General features: G+C 32.5%; 2 protein-coding genes and 2 non-coding genes across 5 annotated transcripts; 2 read left to right on the forward strand and 2 right to left on the reverse strand.

The window, feature by feature from the left end:
- Positions 1-1,910: 1,910 nt before the first annotated feature.
- LOC137807020 (Protein phosphatase 2C family protein) lies at positions 1,911-6,231 on the forward strand. 2 transcript variants are annotated; one of them, XM_068607439.1, is made up of 5 exons: positions 1,911-2,750; positions 3,396-3,766; positions 4,787-5,029; positions 5,673-5,765; positions 5,834-6,231. In XM_068607439.1, exons 1-5 carry the CDS (start codon positions 2,432-2,434, stop codon positions 5,936-5,938), a joined length of 1,131 nt encoding a protein of 376 aa, XP_068463540.1. In that variant the 5' UTR covers positions 1,911-2,431; the 3' UTR covers positions 5,939-6,231. The 2 variants fall into 2 exon arrangements, with proteins under 2 accessions (XP_068463540.1, XP_068463539.1); XM_068607438.1 differs by having other exon boundaries at positions 5,673-6,231.
- A 3,483-nt stretch (positions 6,232-9,714) lies between these two features.
- LOC137807022 (uncharacterized) lies at positions 9,715-18,029 on the forward strand. Its single transcript, XM_068607440.1, has 15 exons — positions 9,715-10,352; positions 10,438-10,632; positions 11,555-11,629; positions 11,717-11,884; positions 12,147-12,310; positions 12,471-12,689; positions 14,296-14,422; positions 14,560-14,748; positions 15,120-15,361; positions 16,011-16,130; positions 16,630-16,855; positions 16,936-16,995; positions 17,071-17,244; positions 17,330-17,439; positions 17,567-18,029. Exons 1-15 carry the CDS (start codon positions 10,176-10,178, stop codon positions 17,730-17,732), a joined length of 2,412 nt encoding a protein of 803 aa, XP_068463541.1. The 5' UTR covers positions 9,715-10,175; the 3' UTR covers positions 17,733-18,029.
- Positions 18,030-20,166: 2,137 nt separating this feature from the next.
- Positions 20,167-20,260, reverse strand: LOC137808843 (small nucleolar RNA snoR118). The gene has a single exon (XR_011080742.1). It is a non-coding gene; the product is annotated as a small nucleolar RNA snoR118 (small nucleolar RNA).
- Positions 20,261-20,362: 102 nt separating this feature from the next.
- Positions 20,363-20,435, reverse strand: LOC137808893 (small nucleolar RNA R66). The gene has a single exon (XR_011080766.1). It is a non-coding gene; the product is annotated as a small nucleolar RNA R66 (small nucleolar RNA).
- Between the last annotated feature and the right edge of the window lie 1,446 nt (positions 20,436-21,881).

The following is a 21,881-nucleotide window of genomic DNA, read 5'->3' on the forward strand; positions in this document are numbered from 1 at the left end:
AGGTACCAGTAAGTAAAACCTGAAAACTATATGGACCAACTTGCAAAATCAATCTTTTTTATTCTAAACTAAAATAAAACATTACTAAACATAATTGAAGTGTTCAAAAAATAAAATCCAGCCAAATCCAGATTGAGAATAAAAAGGTTCAAATCTAAATAGTAAGTGTATTGAATATTGGATTACATGATATAATATAAAACAACATATTTTTTTATTAATAATGCTTAATTTCATTTTTTGATGGAATTAGTTCCAACAAACTTTTCACTGTTTAAAAATTTGTCCATTTCATTTTCCATCACATTATAAATACTAATAATCCCCTCATCAATTGGCAACTCCTTCACATGGAGATGGATGTTCTCATTCCCTTCTTGAATATTCACTTTAGCTACAATACTCACCCATTTAAACAAACAAGAAACATAAAAAAAAAAATTTAACTCTGTAATTATGTACATAGCTTATTTTAGTAAGGTGTTAAATTGGCAACATACAAGTTTATTCTAATCAAACTTAGGGTTGTTGTTGATAGATAAATGATCCAATTAAATGTGTTTACTTATTTTTGTTCTTTATGTTAATGTTATCACTATTTTGATTTTTTTTTTCATTGCTCTCCTACTTTAGTATTATACTTTAATATATTTACAACTAAAAAACATTCCAACAAACAGCAATAAAAGTATTTCTTTTATTCATTACACTTATTCTCATTAAGCTTTATCATTAAGTATTTAGTTAAATTATAAAGTGGAAATGAAGGATTGAGAAATGGTAGAAAAAATAAAGTTAAAAAATATAGAAAAGAAAAGAAATAATCTGGATTAAAGGAACAAAATGGGAAAACGAATTTGTTCTTGGGAATGTGCTCAAAGGTTGTTTGGATAAAATCCTGATATTCCTCAACATAAATGATTTGAGTTATTCTCTAAATAAGTTCACCTAAAATAAATGTCTAATACTTAAGGAAGAGCATAAAGATTGTGATAAATATATATATATGAATGGTAGATTGTACTTTTTTAAAGTTAATACTTATAAGTCTTTTTGGAAACGGCTCTTAGATTGACAATATTAAGACTATTTATTGTTTTATATATAGCCGTTTATCAATAAAGACTCTTTAAGTATGTCATTTTATTAATAATTGTTATTGATGATAATGAAAACTCGATTATAAGATATACAACTATGTGGGTATCTTACCTTTATGGCAGTAGGTACATAAATGATTAATTTGATATAAAAAAACAATTTAAAAATATAAATTATAGATAAAATAAATTTTAAATTAAAATAAAATTTTATTATAAAATCCTAATAAAAAATATTTTTAAAAAATAAAGTTATTTTAAAAAATATCAAAATTTAAATTATTTATTTTATTATAATATAGAAATATATTAATAAAATAATACTAATTAAAAAAATAAATTATAAATTACATTCAATCGTATGAAAACTTAATTAGTTATACTATATTATTATTTATTTATATAAAAAATCAATTATAATGTAAAATTTTAACTTTTCCTCTTACTTACATATAAAAAAACCTTAATATTTAACATCATTGAGTATATTTTAAACACAACAATTATACGTAAAAAAAATTCAGTATCTCTCTATCATTATTAAAAAAAGTTGAACACTGAAGCTTTTTTTTTGTATTTTTTAATATTTTACTTTTTCATTTTTTCAATTTTTATTACTCTTCTTACATCAAGCGGAGGCATAAATATTAATAGATGTGAGCTAACATTAATTTTAATCATATAAACTTTAGCAATAAAAGTAAAAATAATATTGTTTAATACATTTTTAGTAATATTCTTTATTTTACTTGGTTAAAATTTGTTAAAATTTTTTAAAAAAAATCAGAAGTGAGACTCTATAAATTAAAAGTATACAATTTTATGATTTATGATAAAGTTAAATTAATAATAAAAATGTATTGTGATTGTTATTAAGAAGTGATAATTAACTTAAAAAACTGTTGAGATAAAATAAAATTAAAGAAAATAAAAATAAAAATGGGAAGGAATTGTGGGGAAGACAGAAAGTGAAGGTGTTTGTCCCAACCCAACTAAAGTATGGAATTTGGTTTTATGAGAAAGGAAAAAGGGAAGGCATAGAAAATAACATCAGCAAACAGAGTCTTCCCCACACCATTTCTCCCCACAAGAGAATGAGCCCGTTCATGTTCCTCTACCACCGAACACACCCCGCCACCACCCAAGGCTAACGTGCGCCCCCTCCTTACCCTGCGCCTCACCACCCTCTCTTCTTTTTTTACCCCTTTTCTTTTTCCCCTTCATAAACTCCGCGTTAACCGTTCCTTCCCCACTCAGATTCGGAGGATCGGAGCGAGGTTGGCGGTTCCGGCGTTGGGGGCCTTAGGGTTAGGGTTTCCGAGCGATGTGGTATGCTCCTTGCATTGATGAATCTGTTCTCGCTTTGTTGGAAGCCGTTCGGGCGCGATGCTGATCGATTGGATTCCATCGGAGTTATCGGGAGCACACTCGCTGGGAGAGAAGGCAGAGACGGCTTGCTCTGGTTCCGCGACGTCGGAAAATATGCCTCCGGTGATTTCTCCATGGCCGTCGTTCAGGCCAACCAGGTTCTCGAAGACCAGAGCCAGATCGAGTCCGGTCCTCTCGGTACCTTCGTCGGCATATACGACGGTCACGGAGGGCCTGACGCCTCCAGATACGTTTGCGATCACTTGTTTCGCCATTTTCAAGGTTCTTCATTCGAAACCCTCACTTTATAGACACGGTTTCATTTGTCTGTTTAATTGTTTATTTATATATTCACTTTCACGGTTGTTGCTGTGTGGATTTAATGCGGCCACGTTTTTAGTGTGATCGTCTCTTCATGAATCACGAGTAGCAGTGGTAGTAACTGTTACCAGTGGTTTTCATCAGTTTGCTTTTTCATGAACCTTTTTTGGAAGTACTTTTATACCTTTATTTTTCTCGTTGATCTTTTTGAGACTGAGATTTCCAGGAACCAAGTACAGTTGAACATTCAGGACAATAGGTAGATACTGTTTGCAAGTTTTTCCTTTTCTTTTTTATGGTTTGTTTTCCCTTTTTATGGTGAATCGATTTAATAGGTGAATTGTTTGTAACTTTTTATTGGCTTTCCTCTAATTGACACGGATTCGCGATTCCCTGGTACATGGTGCTGTAATTAGTTATTAAAGTGTTTTGGTGTCTCGACTTTTGTGTTAAAGGCCCGTTGTTTTGGTGGAGCATTATGCCTTCAATTTTGGTTCCTTCATGGGGTATGAGTGTTGGGGATTGGTTCTTTCTTCCATGTTGTCTTGTTCTGTTGTTAAAGAAACAGTTCTTATGCTAGCTGTCTCAGATTTCTTGTCTGTGCAGCAACATCGGCCGAGTCACGCGGGGTTGTGACAGCGGAGACAATTGAAAGAGCATTCCGCCAGACGGAAGAGGGATACACGGCCCTCGTGTCAGCTTCCTGGAATGCTCGACCTCAAATAGCGGGCGCTGGGACCTGTTGTCTAGTGGGAGTGATATTTCAACAGACACTCTTTGTGGCAAACGTTGGAGATTCCCGTGTTGTATTGGGTAAGAAAGTTGGCAACACTGGAGGTATGGCTGCAATTCAGCTGTCTACGGAACACAATGCAAATCTTGAGGCTGTTAGACAGGAACTTAAAGAATTACACCCTCATGATCCTCAAATTGTTGTCCTCAAACATGGAGTGTGGAGAGTAAAAGGCATTATTCAGGTAATTTTTTAACCTGTGTCCTCTCAGATGTCAGTGCCTCTTATCTTCAACATATAAAAAGCAGTGCTAGCGTGAACCTGGCCAAACATTTATTAGTTCATTCATTATTTTCTTTATTGTTTTCCATTCTTTAAAGTGCTATACAGAAGAGATGTAGATATTGAAATGGAAAGGTGTTGGAAGCTACTTAAACTGTGCCCTGAAGGGCCATTCGTTTGTTTGTTAAAATTGAATTCTACATATGGTCTATGATTTCTGAATCCTTATGTCAACAGACCCAAAACATGTAAAGCCAAGGTCATACATAGATCATAGTTGTTCTTTTACTGTTTCTTGTATATTTTCTACTGTATCATATCTACACAATATGAATTACCAACCTGGTTAAATTTTTTAAGAAGGTTCTTATTATCTGTATTCATCTTCTGCAATGTTTTCACCAGAAAAACACATTTGATTATTTCAATTAGATTGTAGTTGTCCCCTATTCCCTTGTGAAGTTACCAGTACTTAAAATAGACCCTATTCTTATGTGTGTGTACCAAATCCCTAATGCGCGTCTTTATAATTTTAATTTGCCATTTTGTTAAGGCATTGTGGCATGCGGTGTCTGTGTGTTTGCATGTGTATTAAAGAAAGAAGGTGATCCAGATCCATGTAATTAATGATTCGGTCCTTGTTTTGTGTTGTTAAAACCAAATCATATAAATGGAAGCAAACTTTTTATATTTGGCATATAATATTCAATATTCTATCTTTTACATTTATTTGTATTGCATTAGTGTGTTAAAAATGACTACAATGGTCATATGTCAAGGTGCTTTTCAGTTTTATCCTCTGCAGTATTTTATTGTTGAAGTCATATATAAAAATATATTTGTATTGCGTATATATACAAAATTGTTAATAGTTCACAAGTACCCAAGGTTCTGCTTTAATTATTATTTTTATTTGTTTTACTTCCTCGCATCAAAACTTGACAATATCATATCAATACTTCGTTGATTGTATTTGGTGCAGGTTTCTAGATCTATAGGTGACGTATATTTGAAACATGCAGAATTTAACCGGGAACCACTTAATGCAAAATTCAGACTTCCTGAACCGATGCACTTGCACATGCCTATCCTGAGTGCTAATCCCAGTATTCTTTCTCATCCTCTCCAACCAAATGATTCCTTCCTTATATTTGCATCAGATGGTTTATGGGAGCACTTGAGTAATGAAAAAGCTGTGGATATTGTAAACAGCAATCCACATGCGGTAAGATTCTTTTTCACATGTTTTGATTTTCTTGTACTTGTTTCTGTAATGGACGTGGTGATTACACCAAGAATTGGATGAGGATTAGTCCTGTTTCCACGTATTGTTGAAATGTGGAGGATCTATAATATTCATTATGTAGTTTACATGTTGGTCAGGTCAAGTTTTTAAAATTCCCCCGTGAATCTTTGATCCTTAATTTCATTTTTAGTTCCCACATGTCTTTATATCCGATTAAAAGTACTGCTTTTGGTTTATTTGATTGTGTAGAAGTACATGAATAGTGAATGGAGTAACTGTCCGTCTGTTACCTTAATTTCATTTTTAGTTCCCACATGATTCCTACTAGTTTGTTCTTATTTATTCCTTTATCAGGAGTTTGTTTATGAATTGAGTATCTTTTTTTAACTAAACTAAACTTATGTATTTAACTTTGATAGAAGAAGTCATCTAATTTTTCCAAAACTTGAGATATATATAAGTTGATTTTATTTTAAAATTCAAATCACGGTGTATTTCCATTTTGTCAAGATATAATGTGTGGATGGTGTTGTTCTGTGAATTCATTCGGTGTTGTTTCTTCTTCCTGTGTCGATTTTGCCGACTCCCTAGTTAGGTACTCAAATTGTGTCTCTACATGCAGGGTAGTGCGAAGAGACTTATCAAGGCTGCCCTCCACGAAGCAGCAAGAAAACGAGAAATGCGGTATTCAGATCTTCGTAAGATTGACAAGAAGGTTCGACGCCATTTTCATGATGATATATCTGTTATTGTTTTATTCTTAAATCACGACCTTATTTCCAGAGGCACAGTGCTAGACTCGGCACTTTCACTTCGAAGCGCTCTCGATCACTGACTTGTATCATTGTAAGCAGTAAGCAGTCTTGTACGAGTTTTTGCCATACCTGAAGAAGATACGCCCATTCGTAGGTACCTACCTGGCTACAATATGCCATTGATGTGGCACATTTGCCTTCTAGTACCCACATACATCATTCTGGGCCACTACAATTTATTAAGTTATAACATATTGTTAGAAATTTATTTGTCAAGAGGAAAAAAAAAATAAAAAAACAAAACACAAATATCTTATTCCCTTTTCTAACCTTATAGTTTTACCCCAAACACTGGATTTATTTATTTGTTTATTTTTTGTTTTGCTTCATATAAGCTAATCAAGCAGTATGTTCATTGAGTTCAAATTCAAATTTATTTGACGACAAATGATGTAGAAAATTCATATGTAATACTGCCCTCAAGTTGTTATACCCGAATTAAAAAACATTTTTAATCTGCAAGCTGAATTCTAAGTTCTATGTTGGTGGACGACAATAAGCATTTTTAAATAAAATTTCAAATATTGTGGGATTAGAACTTGAAAGGGTTGCTACTTTGTTTGATAGAATAGAGGATCATTTTCGTACACTACCTGTGTAAAACAGTTGTGCAAATTATGTTTATGCCTCATTATATTTGTCAAAAAACGTGCTTGGTCGGATGGGTCTGTCCTTAAAACAGGTCAGGTTAAAAGTATTATGATTTTAATTGAATTAAACAATATGTCGAGAAAAAAAATTGGGATATAAATTAATTTGGGTTATATTTAGCTAATTTAGTTCGTGATGTAAAGTACTTTATTGAGTTGATTATTATGTTTTGGTAAAATAATAGTTACATATTTAGAGGATGAGAATATTATAAAAAATTATAAAACAAGTATTCTATAAAATAAATATATGTATTATAATTTACATATGAAGTCATTATAGTTAAAATTATAATAAGTTTCATATATTAATTTTCTTAAAGCGCACAGAATGTTGGTTAAGTTGACTATGTCGAACCATTTATTTCGTCATCTTTATTGATATTTAGTTATAATGCATTCTATGTCTTTCAGTTTTAAATATTATTTTGGTCATCTTTAAGTGATGATGTTAAATAACTTTATCACAGTTTGGTGTTATTTTGTTGCCGAGGGACTGCAGACATCCATCAAAAGGAATTGAAATTCTTATGGCGTTCTTAAAGGATAAAAATCAGGTCGGGAATACTCATATTGGACACTTCTAATTTTGTCCAACCCTTAAAGAGTGTCCATACAAGCATAAGACCCATTGATTCAATAATGGCCTTTTTACTAGTCCCTTCATCCAACATCAATAGTTTACACAAAAGTTTTCAATTTGCAATCACTTCAAATTTTTTGCACCAAACTTAAGGAAGAAAAGTTCGGTTAAACTCGTCACGCAGAATTCTAACAATTAACAAGTTTCGCTAGGTATGGAAAACAACATAATATCATAGATAATATATAATAAATAAACTTGGAGGGGGTCAGTTCTAGGAGGGGAAAAAAAACTACACTCAACTAAACTATTCAAAACTGAAACAAATTCAGAAAATAGTTCATTCAAACTAAATTTAACTACAAAATAGTTTCAACAAACTAAACTAAATTTTTATTTAGCTCTCTAATTTTTATTTTAACTATTTCAAATCAAACTGACTTTTAAATGAAATTAAATTCATTTTTACTGATTTTGTAAAAAAATACAAAAATATATTTTCTGTTTCTCATTATTGTCTCTTTCACTCATTATTTGGTTGTGAAAATAAATTTTTAATTTCAATTTAAAATAACACTGATAGTTAAACTCTCTGTCTAGCATTTTTCAATAAATTCACCCATACAATTACTAAAATTTTGATACACAGAAAACTGAAATAAAGTAAAACAAATTTGGTGATCTTAACTTGTTATTAAAAATTTTACATTATTGTATCGGGATATAGTCTTCCTGGCCATTACATCAAAACATGTCACTGTTTTTTCTGTCTTTACTTTTCCATTGACATCTCAATTTGACACTAATTCATCTAACAAAGATTAAAAATGTCTTCACATAGTGCAATAAACTATTTTACAGAACAGTTTTAAATTTGATTTTAAAAATTAGTATAAGTTTTAAATAATGTATTTGGCTTAAAAACTAAATTACAACATAGCGTGTATACTATTAGATTTAAAATAGAATATAGTTCTACTAAGTCATTAAAGAGATATACTATAGAGGTATTTAAAAGTTCTTTTTTTCCATGGATTGGATCATTGTGCAATATTTTATGTATTAAAGAAGTCAAGTAAATAAGTTTCAAATGTTCTATACTCTTCTTTTCTCGATGCAAATGGTGTATGGTTATAGACCACTGCATTTTGGAGTCAGATGTCAATTCATCTTAGAACGTTTTAAACTCTTGTTTTTTCAACAACTCGTTTTTTTTTTTGCATATTAAAATAGAAACAAAGAAATTAACAAAAAAAAACAATTAAATACTATAATTCTATGTAACATTTATTAGTACTGAAGGAAGACCATTTATGTCCACGCAAAAAAATAATAATTTTATCTTGAAACAAAAGAATATAAATATGATATATTTTTAATTTTAATTACAAAACCATGATGTAATTTTAATTAAATAACCCGTTAATACAATTTTATTAATTAGACCAACCCAATCTTGTACTTACTTTGAACCAAATGGGCCAGTCCATGATCAGTCTTTTTTAAAATATAAAAATTCTTAAATCATAAAGAACTAAATTTTAAAATTTAAAACATATTTGCGGTAAAGCATGGTTTGTATGAAGGTTTTTGCTTTCCGCACCTCCATTATTGTGCGTATTCATAATTTTTAAAATAATTGTTCTACTTTTTATCTTATATTTCAGTGGTAACTTTTACTATAACAATCTTCTCAAAACAAAGTTTTTAGAATATATGAAATGTTTTTTAGAATAAGTTTTTCGGTACATATAAAATATTTTATAAAATATTTTTTTTGAAATAAGCTTTCTAGAACACTAAATAAGCATCCATGTTCCCTTTCTGGATTGAACATTATGAAAAATATTATAAATTGAACAATGCACAAGTTTTTTAAATTAGACAATCTAAAAAAAGAAAAAAAACTATGCTTTCCTACATCTCTACCAAATTTAACAAATCCAACATTTTTCTCTCTCTCTCCTTTCTCTATCATGTAGAGGAGGATAAAACTTATCCTAAATAGTCATTATTAGGACCAAATAATTATAAAATACTGATAAATAATAATGATCATATACATACATTAAAATTAATGTGCTATTTATAACATCCAATTTGTAAAATTGTAATAAACTGAAATTGGTGTCTCATGATATAAAATAATAAACACTACATTAATATATAAAAATTGAGATTAAGTTAGTTAGTTTACTTCGTACTAGACATAACACTACAAATAAATATAGTTTGTGAAATGAAAATTACACTTTCATACTTCAGGTCCACTGTTCTATATTTTGAAATTCTATAATTTATTTTTAAAATTTTGGAATTTTGTGATACATTCTGAAATATGTCATCCACAATAGTTTTTTGAGTTTGCTTTTATATTTTGAAAATCACTTTCTAGAATAAACATCGTACAATTTTGAAAATATGATTATGGAATACAATGTAAAAACCCAAAACTTGATTCTAGATCATCTGTTTTGAAACATAGCACATAATTATGAAAACTTGATTCCATAATTCAATCGATATCCTAAAACACACATTCTGAAAAGTGTTTTTTCAAACTTTAATTTTCAAAAAAGTCATTTTCACCATTTTATCAATTATTACTAAAATAACAATCCTTCCTAATTAAAATCACAAACCCTTGCTTCTAAACAACATCACGTCCACCACACCTCTTACCTCCACCACCCACCTTCAGCCAGCACTTTCAACAAAGTCTCTTCCATGGAGATTTCACCATTCAAATAAAAATCTCAAGGGTAAATTTGGTATTTCAAAGTTTTTGAAGGTGCAGGTTCAAATTGAGGGGTGCAGTAAGCAACTTCCTTGAATTGGATCCAAAACATGGTTTCTGTCGCTGGAGCACAGTCGAGGACATGCGTTGTTGCAATTGGCAGCCATCAGGTCCCGGCGAGTGGACTCCCCAAGAACACTGACCATAGTTGTTGTGCGAGTCTCCCACATGGCTAATTGATTCCTCACAATCTCGCAGTTGCAGCAACACATGTTCCTATTTCAATCAAATCACTAACAATTCTCACATTCCTGAACTGAATCAACCACCGAGCGAGGTAATGGCGCCTCGTTCACTCCTACTCGCTCTGCTGAGTCTTCTCCTCACTCAGTCCGAGTCGGCACCGCAAGCCTTCAAGAGAGAGCCCGGCCATCCTCAGTGGCACCACGGCGCCTTCCACGACGTCGGCGACAGCGTCCGATCAGACGTCCGCCGCATGCTCCATTCTCGCGCTGAGGTCACTTTTATTTTCCGTGAAATTAAAATCAACATCATACTCCAATTAATTGATGTGTTAATGTGCGTGTTTGTGGTTTGTGTAGGTTCCTTTTCAAGTTCCGCTCGAAGTGAACGTGGTTCTGATTGGTTTCAACGGAGACGGAGGTTACAGATACAATATCGACGCACATCGATTGGAACAGTTTCTCAAAACTAGCTTTCCAGCTCACAGACCTTCGTGTCTGGAGACTGGGGAGCTACTTGATATTGAGCATCACATGGTCTATAATGCATTTCATGTAAGCCACGTTTAGTATGCCTTGTACACTATTTAGGCTAATTGTTGTTTCATTATCCCTATTTGCTTGCTGATTGAATTGGATTGAAAGTGAAATGCAGTTCCCAAGCTTTAGCGTGGTGCTTACTGTTTAGCTGTGACTCTGTGGTTTGCTAGTTTGGGAAGGTTGAGTTAAGCGAATCAGTAGAGTTCTCATTACCGATGTTTTGGTCTGAAATTGGATAATTTTAGTATAGGCCTAAGTTGTGGAATATTGAAATGCAGAGCACGTTCATTGGAGGAGATCCTAGTGCTTTCTTGAACTGCATATTCTAAAAGATTTGTTTGGTTAAGCTTCTTTGTAAACACTTACAAGAGATGAAAATAGGAAGATAAAAATATGCAATGAGCTCTCCTAAAATGAGCTTATTTATAAGTTAATTTGCAGAAGTTTTTTCATATTAACTTCTCCAAAAACCTAATTTTAACTTAAGAAGATTTTTATTTTATTTTTTCTTCCTATTATCTTTAAGTACTGTGTATTGAGAAATTTATACCAATAGATCCAAAGTTAAAGGTTTCAAACCATATAACTACTGATTAAAGTTTGATCATGTCCATATTTCTATACACGAGAAAAAAAATAGTCAAGATTGAATTCCCAGCCTAGGAAGGTCGAGAGAGGAAGAAACAATGAACTTTTGTTTAGATGAACTTAAATACCCCTGTAAAGAATTACCAGTTGGCTTTGTTTGAGAATCAAACTGTACTTTAGAAATCTTATGGTTTGACTAAGACTGTTCTATTTGGCATTTTTGTTGAAGCATATTCTACAGTCGGACATTCTTTTTGATGTCATTGTCTGTTTCTTTGTATAGGCGATCATGTACAAACAACTAGATAGATATGAACTCTAATAATTTAAAATCTAATTCTCACTGCAGGCTGGGCAGCCTGAACTTATAGCACTTGAGAAAGCACTGAAAGAAGCAATGGTTCCTGCAGGAAAAGCACGGGAGGTAACTGTGTTGTCCTTTCTTTTTCTATGCCACTTTCTTTTGTTTTTATTGGATAGGACACTTGCTAAAGCTTACCACAACTTGCAGACTGAGTTTGGAAGGGAGGTACCTTTGTTTGAAGTTGAAGCAACAGATGTGGAACCAGTATTTCAAAGGCTGTACTCCTACATATTTGACATGGACAGTGTGGGATCTTCTGTAACGGAGATGGACAGACCAGTGCCAAGTGCAATATTTATTGTAAACTTTGACAAGGTATAATCAATAAGCAATACCTTTAGTTACCAATATTAGATATATCTTACTTTAATTTCTATAAATTTGGTGCATTATATTAACTCTATGTAACACATAGTATAATTGATAATTTTGCTTTCACGAATTACTAAGGGGGGAGATATGAGTACCTGGATAAGTTCTTCGTTCTTCCTGCGTGTTCAATATCATATTTCTCTACTACTGTGGCAATTGTATGTTTTTTAAATATTTTTTTCTGCTAATTTAAAATTACTTGTAGGTGAGACTCGATCCTAGAAATAAGGAAATCGATCTTGATGGTTTAATGTACGGGAAAATTCCTGACCTAACTGGGGAAGATATGAAAAAACAAGAAGGAGATTACATCTATCGTTATCGTTACAATGGTGGAGGAGCAACTCAAGTTTGGCTAAGCTCTGGCAGGTATGTGATTGTTTTGTATTTTCTGTTAAACTTTAGTTTCTTCTCTCAAAAAGTTTCCCTGGGAAAAATTGGTTTAATGGTATATTCTGTATCTCAAGAAATTTTGTTAGCCCATACATCATACATACATGAGCCTGACTGTTTTTGTTTATTCATTCAGATTTGTGGTGATTGACCTTTCAGCAGGGCCTTGCACTTACGGTAAGATTGAAGCTGAAGAAGGAAGTGTCTGTTCTAGAACTCTGCCAAGATTACGAAATGTGATCCATCCTAGTAGTATGAGCACAACTTCTCAACAGTCAAGCAATGATATTTTTCTTGGACAGCTTGCTTCTTTGGTATCAACCACGGTGGAACATGTTATTGCACCTGATGTGAGGTATTGAGATCTATAAGCAAATAACAACTGCTAAGCCTTATCCCACAAGGAGCATCTTCAATAGAGTTTTCTATCTACAAGAACCATTACTATTGAGTTTTCACCATTGCTCCAATCACATGTGGCATCAGCGGTGTAAGAACTGTCCTTGTTTTAGCAACTAATTCCTAACATTAAAAGCCCATAAAACTGATATTGGAAAGGAGTGCTCTGCAGGAATCAATCCAGCTGCCAGTCAGTCTCTTTTGACAAAAATTAATATCAGATCAACCATACACATTGACCGTAACTCTAGCAGTTGAAACATGACTAGAATATTATTACCTTTTAAGTTTAAATAAAAACAAATATAATAAAGCATATCATATGAATATATAGGGTATTACATCAGACTCATTTTAAGTTTTTGCAAGTTGCACCTATGCTGTAAAATGTTGCTAGGGTTGTTAAATGTGATGTGGAATAGTTGGGTCCATTCAAAGAATGTTAAGCAACACTACCTTAGCTGTGCCATTGGAGATCCTATCAGCAGGGTCGTCAACTACACAGGGATCCACTGGATTCTACAACAACCTTAAATTCTGTAAAGCACTTTAGAGTGAGGTCTTTTATATTATTAGTTTCTCTTGAGGTTTTCTTTGTTCTTTGGCCCCTTTTAATTGGAAAGCCTTCTATTTTGCTTGTCTCACATAACCAAACCTCTGCATGCAACTTTTCCTCATTATCTCTTCAATTGGTGGTCTCAGAACTTTCTCTTTATGATATGCATTTATTCTTATTTTTAGTTTTTCTTTATCCATTAATTTATCTCATGATTCTTATCTTTTATTTTAGTGGGGGTGGGACATGCTTTTGTTGACTTTTCACTGCCCAAACTATCTAGCTTAGCTGATTTTATTGTCTTCTGCTTGAATTTCCATAAGCTCATAAGCTCTTTGCTTAAGCAGAACCATTTTAACTATCTAGGTTGGAATTTATACATGGCATCCTAATTGTGTTCCCCTTAATGTTGTAAGATGGGTTCTGGATGCTCAATTTTTGAAACTTGTGGTATGATACCAACCTTAATTTTCATCTCCAAAACATTGTCTTAGAAAGTGGAGTTTAAGTCTAACTCAACCTTACAAAATCAGCTTGTAAGATGTGGTTTGCATCCATTTATATACTATAATTTTGTTTTATCTCTAGTTGATGTGAGATTTCCAACACACCACCTCACGCTAAGGACTAGACATCTCGAGCGTGAAACTAAATATTTGTAGATAGTCCAATAGCAGCCTGACTCATTAGGATAGACTTTGATAACCATATTAGAAAGTGGGATTTAAGCCTAATTCAACCCTAAAAAATTGACTTAAAATGTGAGGTTTGCATCCACTTATATATTATAATTTGGTCTTACTATAGTCGATATGGGATGTCCAACATATTGTTATCCTTCTCTTGTGCCCCTTTGTTATTCTTTTGTTTAGTATTCTATACTTTTATGTAATTTAGGCTGTAGTTGTCTCTAGAATGTGAATAGTATGTGCACTTGAATGATTTATTAACTGATCACCAAAGTATTAGCTCTAGAGTTTAATTGTATTGTTATTGATTTGTTCAGGTTTGAAACTGTTGATCTTACTTCAAGACTGCTTATACCAATAATTGTCTTGCAAAATCATAATCGATACAACATTATGGAAAAGGGCCATAATTACAGTATTGACATAGAAAATATTGAGGCAGAGGTTTGTAATTTCCTTTAGGGCAGACTACCTATTTTTGTTAACTCGGTTTGAAAATTGCCTTATGGATTTTCTAGAACTGAGGTTTTTTGTAATTTAGTAGGAACATCATGCAACTGTTACATTTTTTCTTTCCACAGGTGAAGAGTATGCTTCATGATGGGCAAGAATTAGTAATTATTGGGGGTGCACATTCATTACATCGCCATGAGAAGCTAGCAATTGCTGTTTCAAAAGCTATGCGTGGACATTCCCTGCAGGAAACCAAGAATGATGGTCGTTTCCATGTTCATACCAAGACATATCTAGATGGTGCTATTTTAAGAGAAGTGAGTGCTGCCTTGTACTCTTTGTTGCTTAAATCTTCTGTTTTTAGTTTTTCATATGACTTGACATGGGCAATTGATTTCTTCCTTTTCATGGGGTAATTAATTGAAAAAATTGTACTAACCTAGTTAGTTGTTGATCATGAGTATCAGTTTGTAACCCCTTTTGTTTAATAGACAAATTTGAATGCTTAGTAGACATAGTGCTGCTCATATTATACTTTAAGCCTAAGCGATCTTCTGAAACCTCCATAATTCACTATCCACATAGTTGAATTAAATAGATCCGCATCTAAGATGCTAAATGCAAATTAATTCTATTACTATATTAGCTATTTATATATGGATAATGGACTTGAAACCTCATTTTACAGGAGATGGAACGTTCTGCTGATGTGCTTGCTGCTGGATTGCTTGAAGTGGCTGACCCATCTCTTTCAAGTAAATATTTCCTCCGCCAGAATTGGATGGATGAATCTGACGAGTCAACTGATTCTATTCTTAAGCATAAGCCTCTATGGGCTTCATATAACTCAAAATATGGTGGCAAAAGGAAAAAGAAAGTAAAGAAACAAGGGGATCTACAACCAACATATGGAACTAGAGTAATTCCTGTGTGCGTACACTGCTATCTTTTTTCCTAGATGAACATTGAAATACAACCGTAACATCTTAGTGTCTTTGTTCTTGTATATTCATATTTAATAACACCTTCTTTTGTACTTTTATTATTTCCAACTGATCTCTCACTTAGGTCAATTAGGACACTTGAGGTGAACCTAGGCCTACAAATTTGCAGTTAGATGCTTTGGACTTCATAAAGTTGGTACCCAAAATTTGGTGGTGAAAATGAATACTCAAATAACTCAAACTCAAAAGACGAAAAAAGTTATCCCCTAAAAGATATTATATTGGTTATATGTAGCTCCCAACATACAAAATATATTTATTTGTATTTCAACAGTGATTGGTCAAAGTTGAAAAAATTGTTAGAAAAAAATCTTAGAGAGTTGAACTTTTGTAAGGAAAGTTTTGGAAGTACTCCTCTGTGTTGATCTATTATATCAATCAATCACATAGTTTGGGAAGATTTAAATACTTGTGATTAGATCATTATATTCATTCTGATGGTCTTTTTTTAAATGAAATGCATCATATTGCACTTGTTATATGGTAAAATATTTTGATTGTTATTGATGACATTATTTTGTTTCAAAACCAATTCAGTGCTGAAATTTTCGAATGTAATGCTTTTTAATATGCAGCTTTGTGCTATCACTAGCGGATGTGGATCCAAACCTTATGATGGAGGATGAAAGTATGGTATGGACAAGCAATGATGTTGTAATTGTGCTTGAGCATCAAAATGAAAAGATTCCCTTAAGGTGAGTAAATATAAATGTTCAGATATCCAGTTCTTTCAAATTGAAGATTTATACATACTACTGTAGACATTTTGATGCGTATATGGGAGAGGAAGGAATAAATGGGCTGCACACTGCTTATTATGACTTATTCCTAACTGGCAACATCTATACTATTGCAGGCTCTATAAAACCATCTTATGTTTCTATGTGGAACCTCTAATCCTTTTTGTCCATAAAGTTTCCACATCTCAATTTAATAGTGCCAATGATTTTTACCTTTTGATTATTTTCAAATGTTTGTCTGTCTTTTTGAGGATATGTTGTTAATGCATTGTGATACAATCCACTTAGTTTTTTAGAAAGCTAAGTGTACTCTCTTTTCATGCTGACTGTATTTGGATTGTTCGACTCAAAGAAACCATTTCAAACTCTGCTTTCAAATACCATGGGTTTCCTCGTTATTTATCAGTTTTGTTTTGCAAAACTTAACACCACTCTTAACTGTCTTGTTTGACAGTTACGTTTCAGAAACACAGAAAAGGCATGCTCTTCCATCTCAGGCACACCGTCATATATTGGCTGGTCTTGCCTCAGTTGTAGGTGGTTTAAGTGCACCATATGAGAAGGCTTCTCATGTACATGAAAGACCTGTTGTAAATTGGCTTTGGGCAGCTGGTTGTCATCCATTTGGACCATTCTCTAATACATCTCACATCAGTCAAATGCTCCAAGATGTTGCTTTGGTTAGTGCTCTCTCTGTATGCCCTAGTGAATTTTATTTACCAAAAGGTATTTCTCTTATTATCTTTTTATTTATTGACAGAGGAACTCGATATATGCCCGTGTGGACTCTGTACTTCATAAAATTCGTGATACATCAGAGGTAATTCATGCTTCATTTGAGTTTAAATAAATACCAGTACTTGATTCCATGAAATTACCTGTCAATTCTATGCAGACGGTACAAACTTTTGCAGCAGAGTATCTGAAAACTCCCCTTGGTGAATCAGTAAAAGGAAAGAAAGAAAAGTCAAACACTGATTTGTGGTTAGAGAAGTTCTACAAGAAAACTACTAATTTGCCTGAACCCTTCCCACATGAATTAGTAGATCGCTTAGAAAAATATCTTGATGTAAGCTTTACTTGAATGGAGTTCTTGACCTGATTTTGCAGGCATTTGTATTCTTAACATACTGCAATTTGTTTACATACACCAGGGCCTTGAGGAGCAGCTTGTTGATATGTCTTCACTGTTATATGATCATCGGTTACAGGATGCCTACTTAAACAGTTCAGATATTCTGCAGAGCACGATGTTCACCCAACAGTAAGTTACCCTGTATTTTAGAACGTCTTTATTTATCTTGTCAAAATGGGGAGAACTCATTCTAGTAAACTGATATTTTTCCCATGATACTGTTCAAGTCGGTTATTTACAATTTTGTGAATTGCAGATATGTTGATCATGTCTTGGCCAGCGAGAGGGATAATATGAGATGCTGCAAAATTGAGTACAGATATCCCGTGCACTCGTCTCAAACTTATATCTATGGGGGGATACTTATTGCTGGATTCATTGTGTACTTTGTTGTAATATTCTTCTCAAATCCGGTGCGCTGAAATCAGCAACCAAAAACTACCCACGCCATATCACACCGGGTAGAGCTTATCACTGCTATACCAAAATCCAATATCAAATGTATACAATTTTGAATTCGTAGCGATCAATGCAGGGCAAATGAAAAGAACAAAATTACTACAGTAACATTGTCTAGATTATGTATTTTGGTAGGTACTGGCAGGGCTTCAACTTTAGTTTACTGACATTCCTATGCAATTCGTTGCAAAGAGCTGTGATGGCTGAAACCCTAAATTTAATGCTGAAGATTCGAATGAATTTGGGAGCTAAAGAAATAACTTTAAAATGTTCTTATAATGTGAAAAATAAAACTATAAAACGTTTCTGTGCTTCTAGAATATTTGAACACAATATTAGGAAAATAAATAAGATCTTTGGTTTAGATATAACATTACTCCATGATCAAATGCTTGAACATTGACAGTTCTTTGCTCTAACGTTGCGTTGTTAATAGAAGTTTATTCTGTAAGTAATTTTAGTATTTTCGTTTTAAGTGGATAGTTCATGTAATTGTGAGCTTAGAATTTGGTTTACATGAAGTGTTAATCTGCTAGATCTGTCAATATAATAGTTTTTGTGGCTTGGAAGCTCCTTGTATGAAGATCAAGCACGGCTCGGAAGAGGTATGTACCATTTGCACTGACTGTCAATTTTAGGACTTGCAAGATTAATGGTATTACATCTCCACTTTGGTCTAGGTATATCCGGTCTAGGTGCTCAATGATATATAGCTATAGAGAATTGCATCTAATATGTAACTATGGAGGGCTGCATCTGATATATACAAGTATGGAGGGTTGCAGCCGGGCTAAAGTTCTCTCAGCTGTCAACTGTAAGGTGGATGATTTCGGGGGAAGACCAAGCACATCTTTTGGGTGGCAGGAAAATAGGTGTCTGGTAGTGATGGTAGTTAGAAAGATAGGTTCACTGAAGTAGTGCTGTCCAATTCTGGTCATATCAGCTACATTTTGTACTGTGGTCTGCATGCTGTGTGGTTGCATATTTGGGGAAGTAAAGAAGGTGGAGGTTGCATAAGGGTGAGGTTCTATCTGCGAATCCTTAGGATTGGGTGTGAATGTAATCTGGACAGTTTTTCTCCTTGCACCTGAGTAATATTAAATGAGTAAATATTTAAATTGGATTCTCAAATATGAATACGCAGATTTTAATTAAAATTTGTATAAATATATGCTTATTTTTTTTATATCAAATACTATGAAAAATTTGTATGCAAGAATCTATTACTCAGCAAACTCATTTCAATTGGTATTTGCTCTTTTAATAAATAAAAAATTGTATCAATTAAATTCAAAAAAATATAAAATAATGAAGTTTGGATGATAATGTAGATATTAAAAAATTATTAAACATAATTAGGTGTCTATAGAAAATGTGGCATAAGAGGATTTTTCGACATAAAATCCATTTGCGTGGGTTGCTCCATTAGAGTTCTTTGTTGCTGCATTTAGGATGTAGTTTGGATTTTAGTATCAGAACCATTCTTCTTGAGTCCAACGTAATTTGGTAAATGGCTTTTGGAGGCAAGATTAAAACTGCCTGATTTGGTAAAAGCATTTTTCTGCATAATGTTTTTTCTGTATTGGAGTATTTCAGCGTATATCTTATCTCATACTGCTACTTAAGGTATCAGGTAAAAGCATTTTTCTGCATAATGTTTTTTTCTGTATTGGAGTATTTCATCGTATATCTTATCTTATACTGCTACTTCAGGTATCAGTAGGTAGATCTTTTATACAATGCAGTGCCAGCTGGATATTCATCAGGATAATTGTACAATGTATAATGATGTTTCATGTAACTGTTTTTTGATGATATTTCCTTTTCTGATATAAAATTATTTTATAATATTGGGTAGAGGAATTCGTAGTCCAAATCTCATTAACTCCAGCTGGTAGACTTATAATGTCAATAATCATTTTTCCTTTCCCCCAATATGCAGGATTTAGGGTTTATAATGTCAATAATCATTTTTCCTTTTCCCAATATGCAAATATTTATTACATTAGTATATTTTTTTTCTATATTCTTTCATATCTTTACAAAATAAGAACGGGCGTTCTTTCATTTTGAAAGAGGCCAAAACCGTGATATTCAAATATAATTAATCAATATGAAAAAAAAAATTGAGTACATTCTTTTGAAAACAAAAGAAAAATCACAAAACCCACTTTTTTTTTACACTCTCATAGTATAATATTATTATTTTAATAGTTACTCATATTTCTAAATTACAAAAATTTACTTTTAATTATATTTTTTTTTGTAAAAATTATCACAATGAATGAATGTATAGAACTTTCTCGTTGTGAAGGTATAATTTGTCCAACAAAAAAAGCATAAAACTTTAAAAACCCAAATACATTGTTAAAAAACAAAAATATAAAGTGAAAGAAATAGTCAGACATAGCTTTCTAGGCTAGCATAATGCATCAGTATAGCAGTCCATTATCGGAACTGCTCAGAGCCCAGTGCATATTTCATCCTCCAGATCTATTTTCACTTTTCCTATTACTCTTCCAAATTACAATCATACATATCCAACAACAACACCCCCAAAAAAACTGAACACATGTTTCAAGTTTTGGATGGAATCCTCAGCAGTATGCTTATAGTTGTCATCAAATTAGACAATCAGGTCTCAAAGATTTCATGCCATCATTGGATCCCACAACCCTAGACTCAAAAATAAAATCAAAATACCATAAGTAATATGTAAAAATAAAACTACATGAAAACAAAACTTTTTGGAAGATTGAAAACCGAAAAAGGTGATTTGGCAGTTCAATAATTCACTGCGCCTGGATTGAACAAACGAAGGCGAAGCGACTCAACATTCCTGCGAAAAATCTACGCCTCTTTCATCATTGATTAGGAGATAACCCATGAGACATGATCAATGAATCAAAAGCATCTCAAGAGGCAAATGAAAAACGGAAAAAAAAAAAAGGTAAGAAGATTTCAAAGACTTGGCCGTTCGCAGAGTAGCTTGGAATTACAGAAAGGAGGGTTCTCTTCAACCTGTGAGATGTAAAACAGGCCTCTGGCTCTGACTTATATAACGGGAATATTAGAATTAGGGTTTTTACTCTTACTGAAAAGACTAAATACCCCTCCTTATTTTTTTGAATTACGGCTTTGCACTTTGTGTCTTTCTCTTTTTATTGGTCCAACCAAAAGCCCTAGGAAGCCTCATTCTTTTTCTTTTTGAACCTCCATACATTTCTTTTGTACACTGTATCTTCATAGATATGAATTTTCTTTTCATAGGTTTTAAAAAGTATCTATTAAGATCGCATAATCTGGAAAAAAAAAATTAAAATTCGAAATTGTGCAATTTTCTCCATAAAATAATAAGTGAATGGTCACTAATATTGTGTTGGATGCTCGCCACCCCTTCCTTTAAAGTTGAACTCTACCATCTAAGTTTTTTTTAAAAAGAAAAACGATTTTGGAATTATGTAATCCTCAAATTAAAAATAACTTTTAGATTATTCAATTTGAAAAACATGATTTTCAGATTAAGCTAACAATGACAAAATAGGAATTCTAATGTTTATTGCAGAATAAATGTACGGTGGTGCCGGAAGAAATTCTCAAACTTTGAACTGGTTTGTCCATTTTGGATTCTAGCCCATAATAATTTATATATTTGCCCATTCAATTTAGAGAAATTTGAACAGGATCTAATTATTTAAAACTTAAAATGAGTTATAAAAAAAATCAAACTTTGGTTGGCCCGTCGATTTTGTTTTTCCACCACAACTTAATAATTTTTAAATAGTTCATTGGATAATTTAGATTTTTGTTGATGATTATAATTTTTTTCTATGATCCACTGGTATTCTAAGATCGTGTCCTAAGCTAATCAAATATTGTTTCCATAAAGAATTGAACTTCACTTTAGTATAAATTATTTATATATATTTGATCATAACTTCTAATTTGAAACCATAAGTATATTTTATATCAATTCAAGTTTTTAAAATATTGTTTCATAATCAATTTTGCGATGATTATAAAGATGGAATAATTGAAATCTCCATATAATAGCAAGTTTAACAAATATAAATCATTTATTGTTTATTTTTTATGTAATATTTTTTCTCGTG

Source organism: Phaseolus vulgaris, chromosome 3, assembly GCF_051622355.1.
Source record: "Phaseolus vulgaris cultivar YP4 chromosome 3, ASM5162235v1, whole genome shotgun sequence".
NCBI classification, from domain to species: domain Eukaryota; kingdom Viridiplantae; phylum Streptophyta; class Magnoliopsida; order Fabales; family Fabaceae; genus Phaseolus; species Phaseolus vulgaris.

What these genes read in the sequence shown, in the direction of transcription:
- LOC137807020 (XM_068607438.1), top strand. Translation starts at nt 2,432, where the DNA reads ATGCTCCTTGCATTGATGAATCTGTTCTCGCTTTGTTGGAAGCCGTTC. An exon ending in GAGTAAAAGGCATTATTCAG is followed by an intron (nt 3,767 to 4,786) that starts GTAATTTTTTAA and finishes TATTTGGTGCAG; the next exon opens with GTTTCTAGATCTATAGGTGA. An exon ending in TAAACAGCAATCCACATGCG is followed by an intron (nt 5,030 to 5,672) that starts GTAAGATTCTTT and finishes CTCTACATGCAG; the next exon opens with GGTAGTGCGAAGAGACTTAT.
- LOC137807022 (XM_068607440.1), top strand. Translation starts at nt 10,176, where the DNA reads ATGGCGCCTCGTTCACTCCTACTCGCTCTGCTGAGTCTTCTCCTCACT. An exon ending in TTATTGTAAACTTTGACAAG is followed by an intron (nt 11,885 to 12,146) that starts GTATAATCAATA and finishes AATTACTTGTAG; the next exon opens with GTGAGACTCGATCCTAGAAA. An exon ending in ATGGTGCTATTTTAAGAGAA is followed by an intron (nt 14,749 to 15,119) that starts GTGAGTGCTGCC and finishes CTCATTTTACAG; the next exon opens with GAGATGGAACGTTCTGCTGA.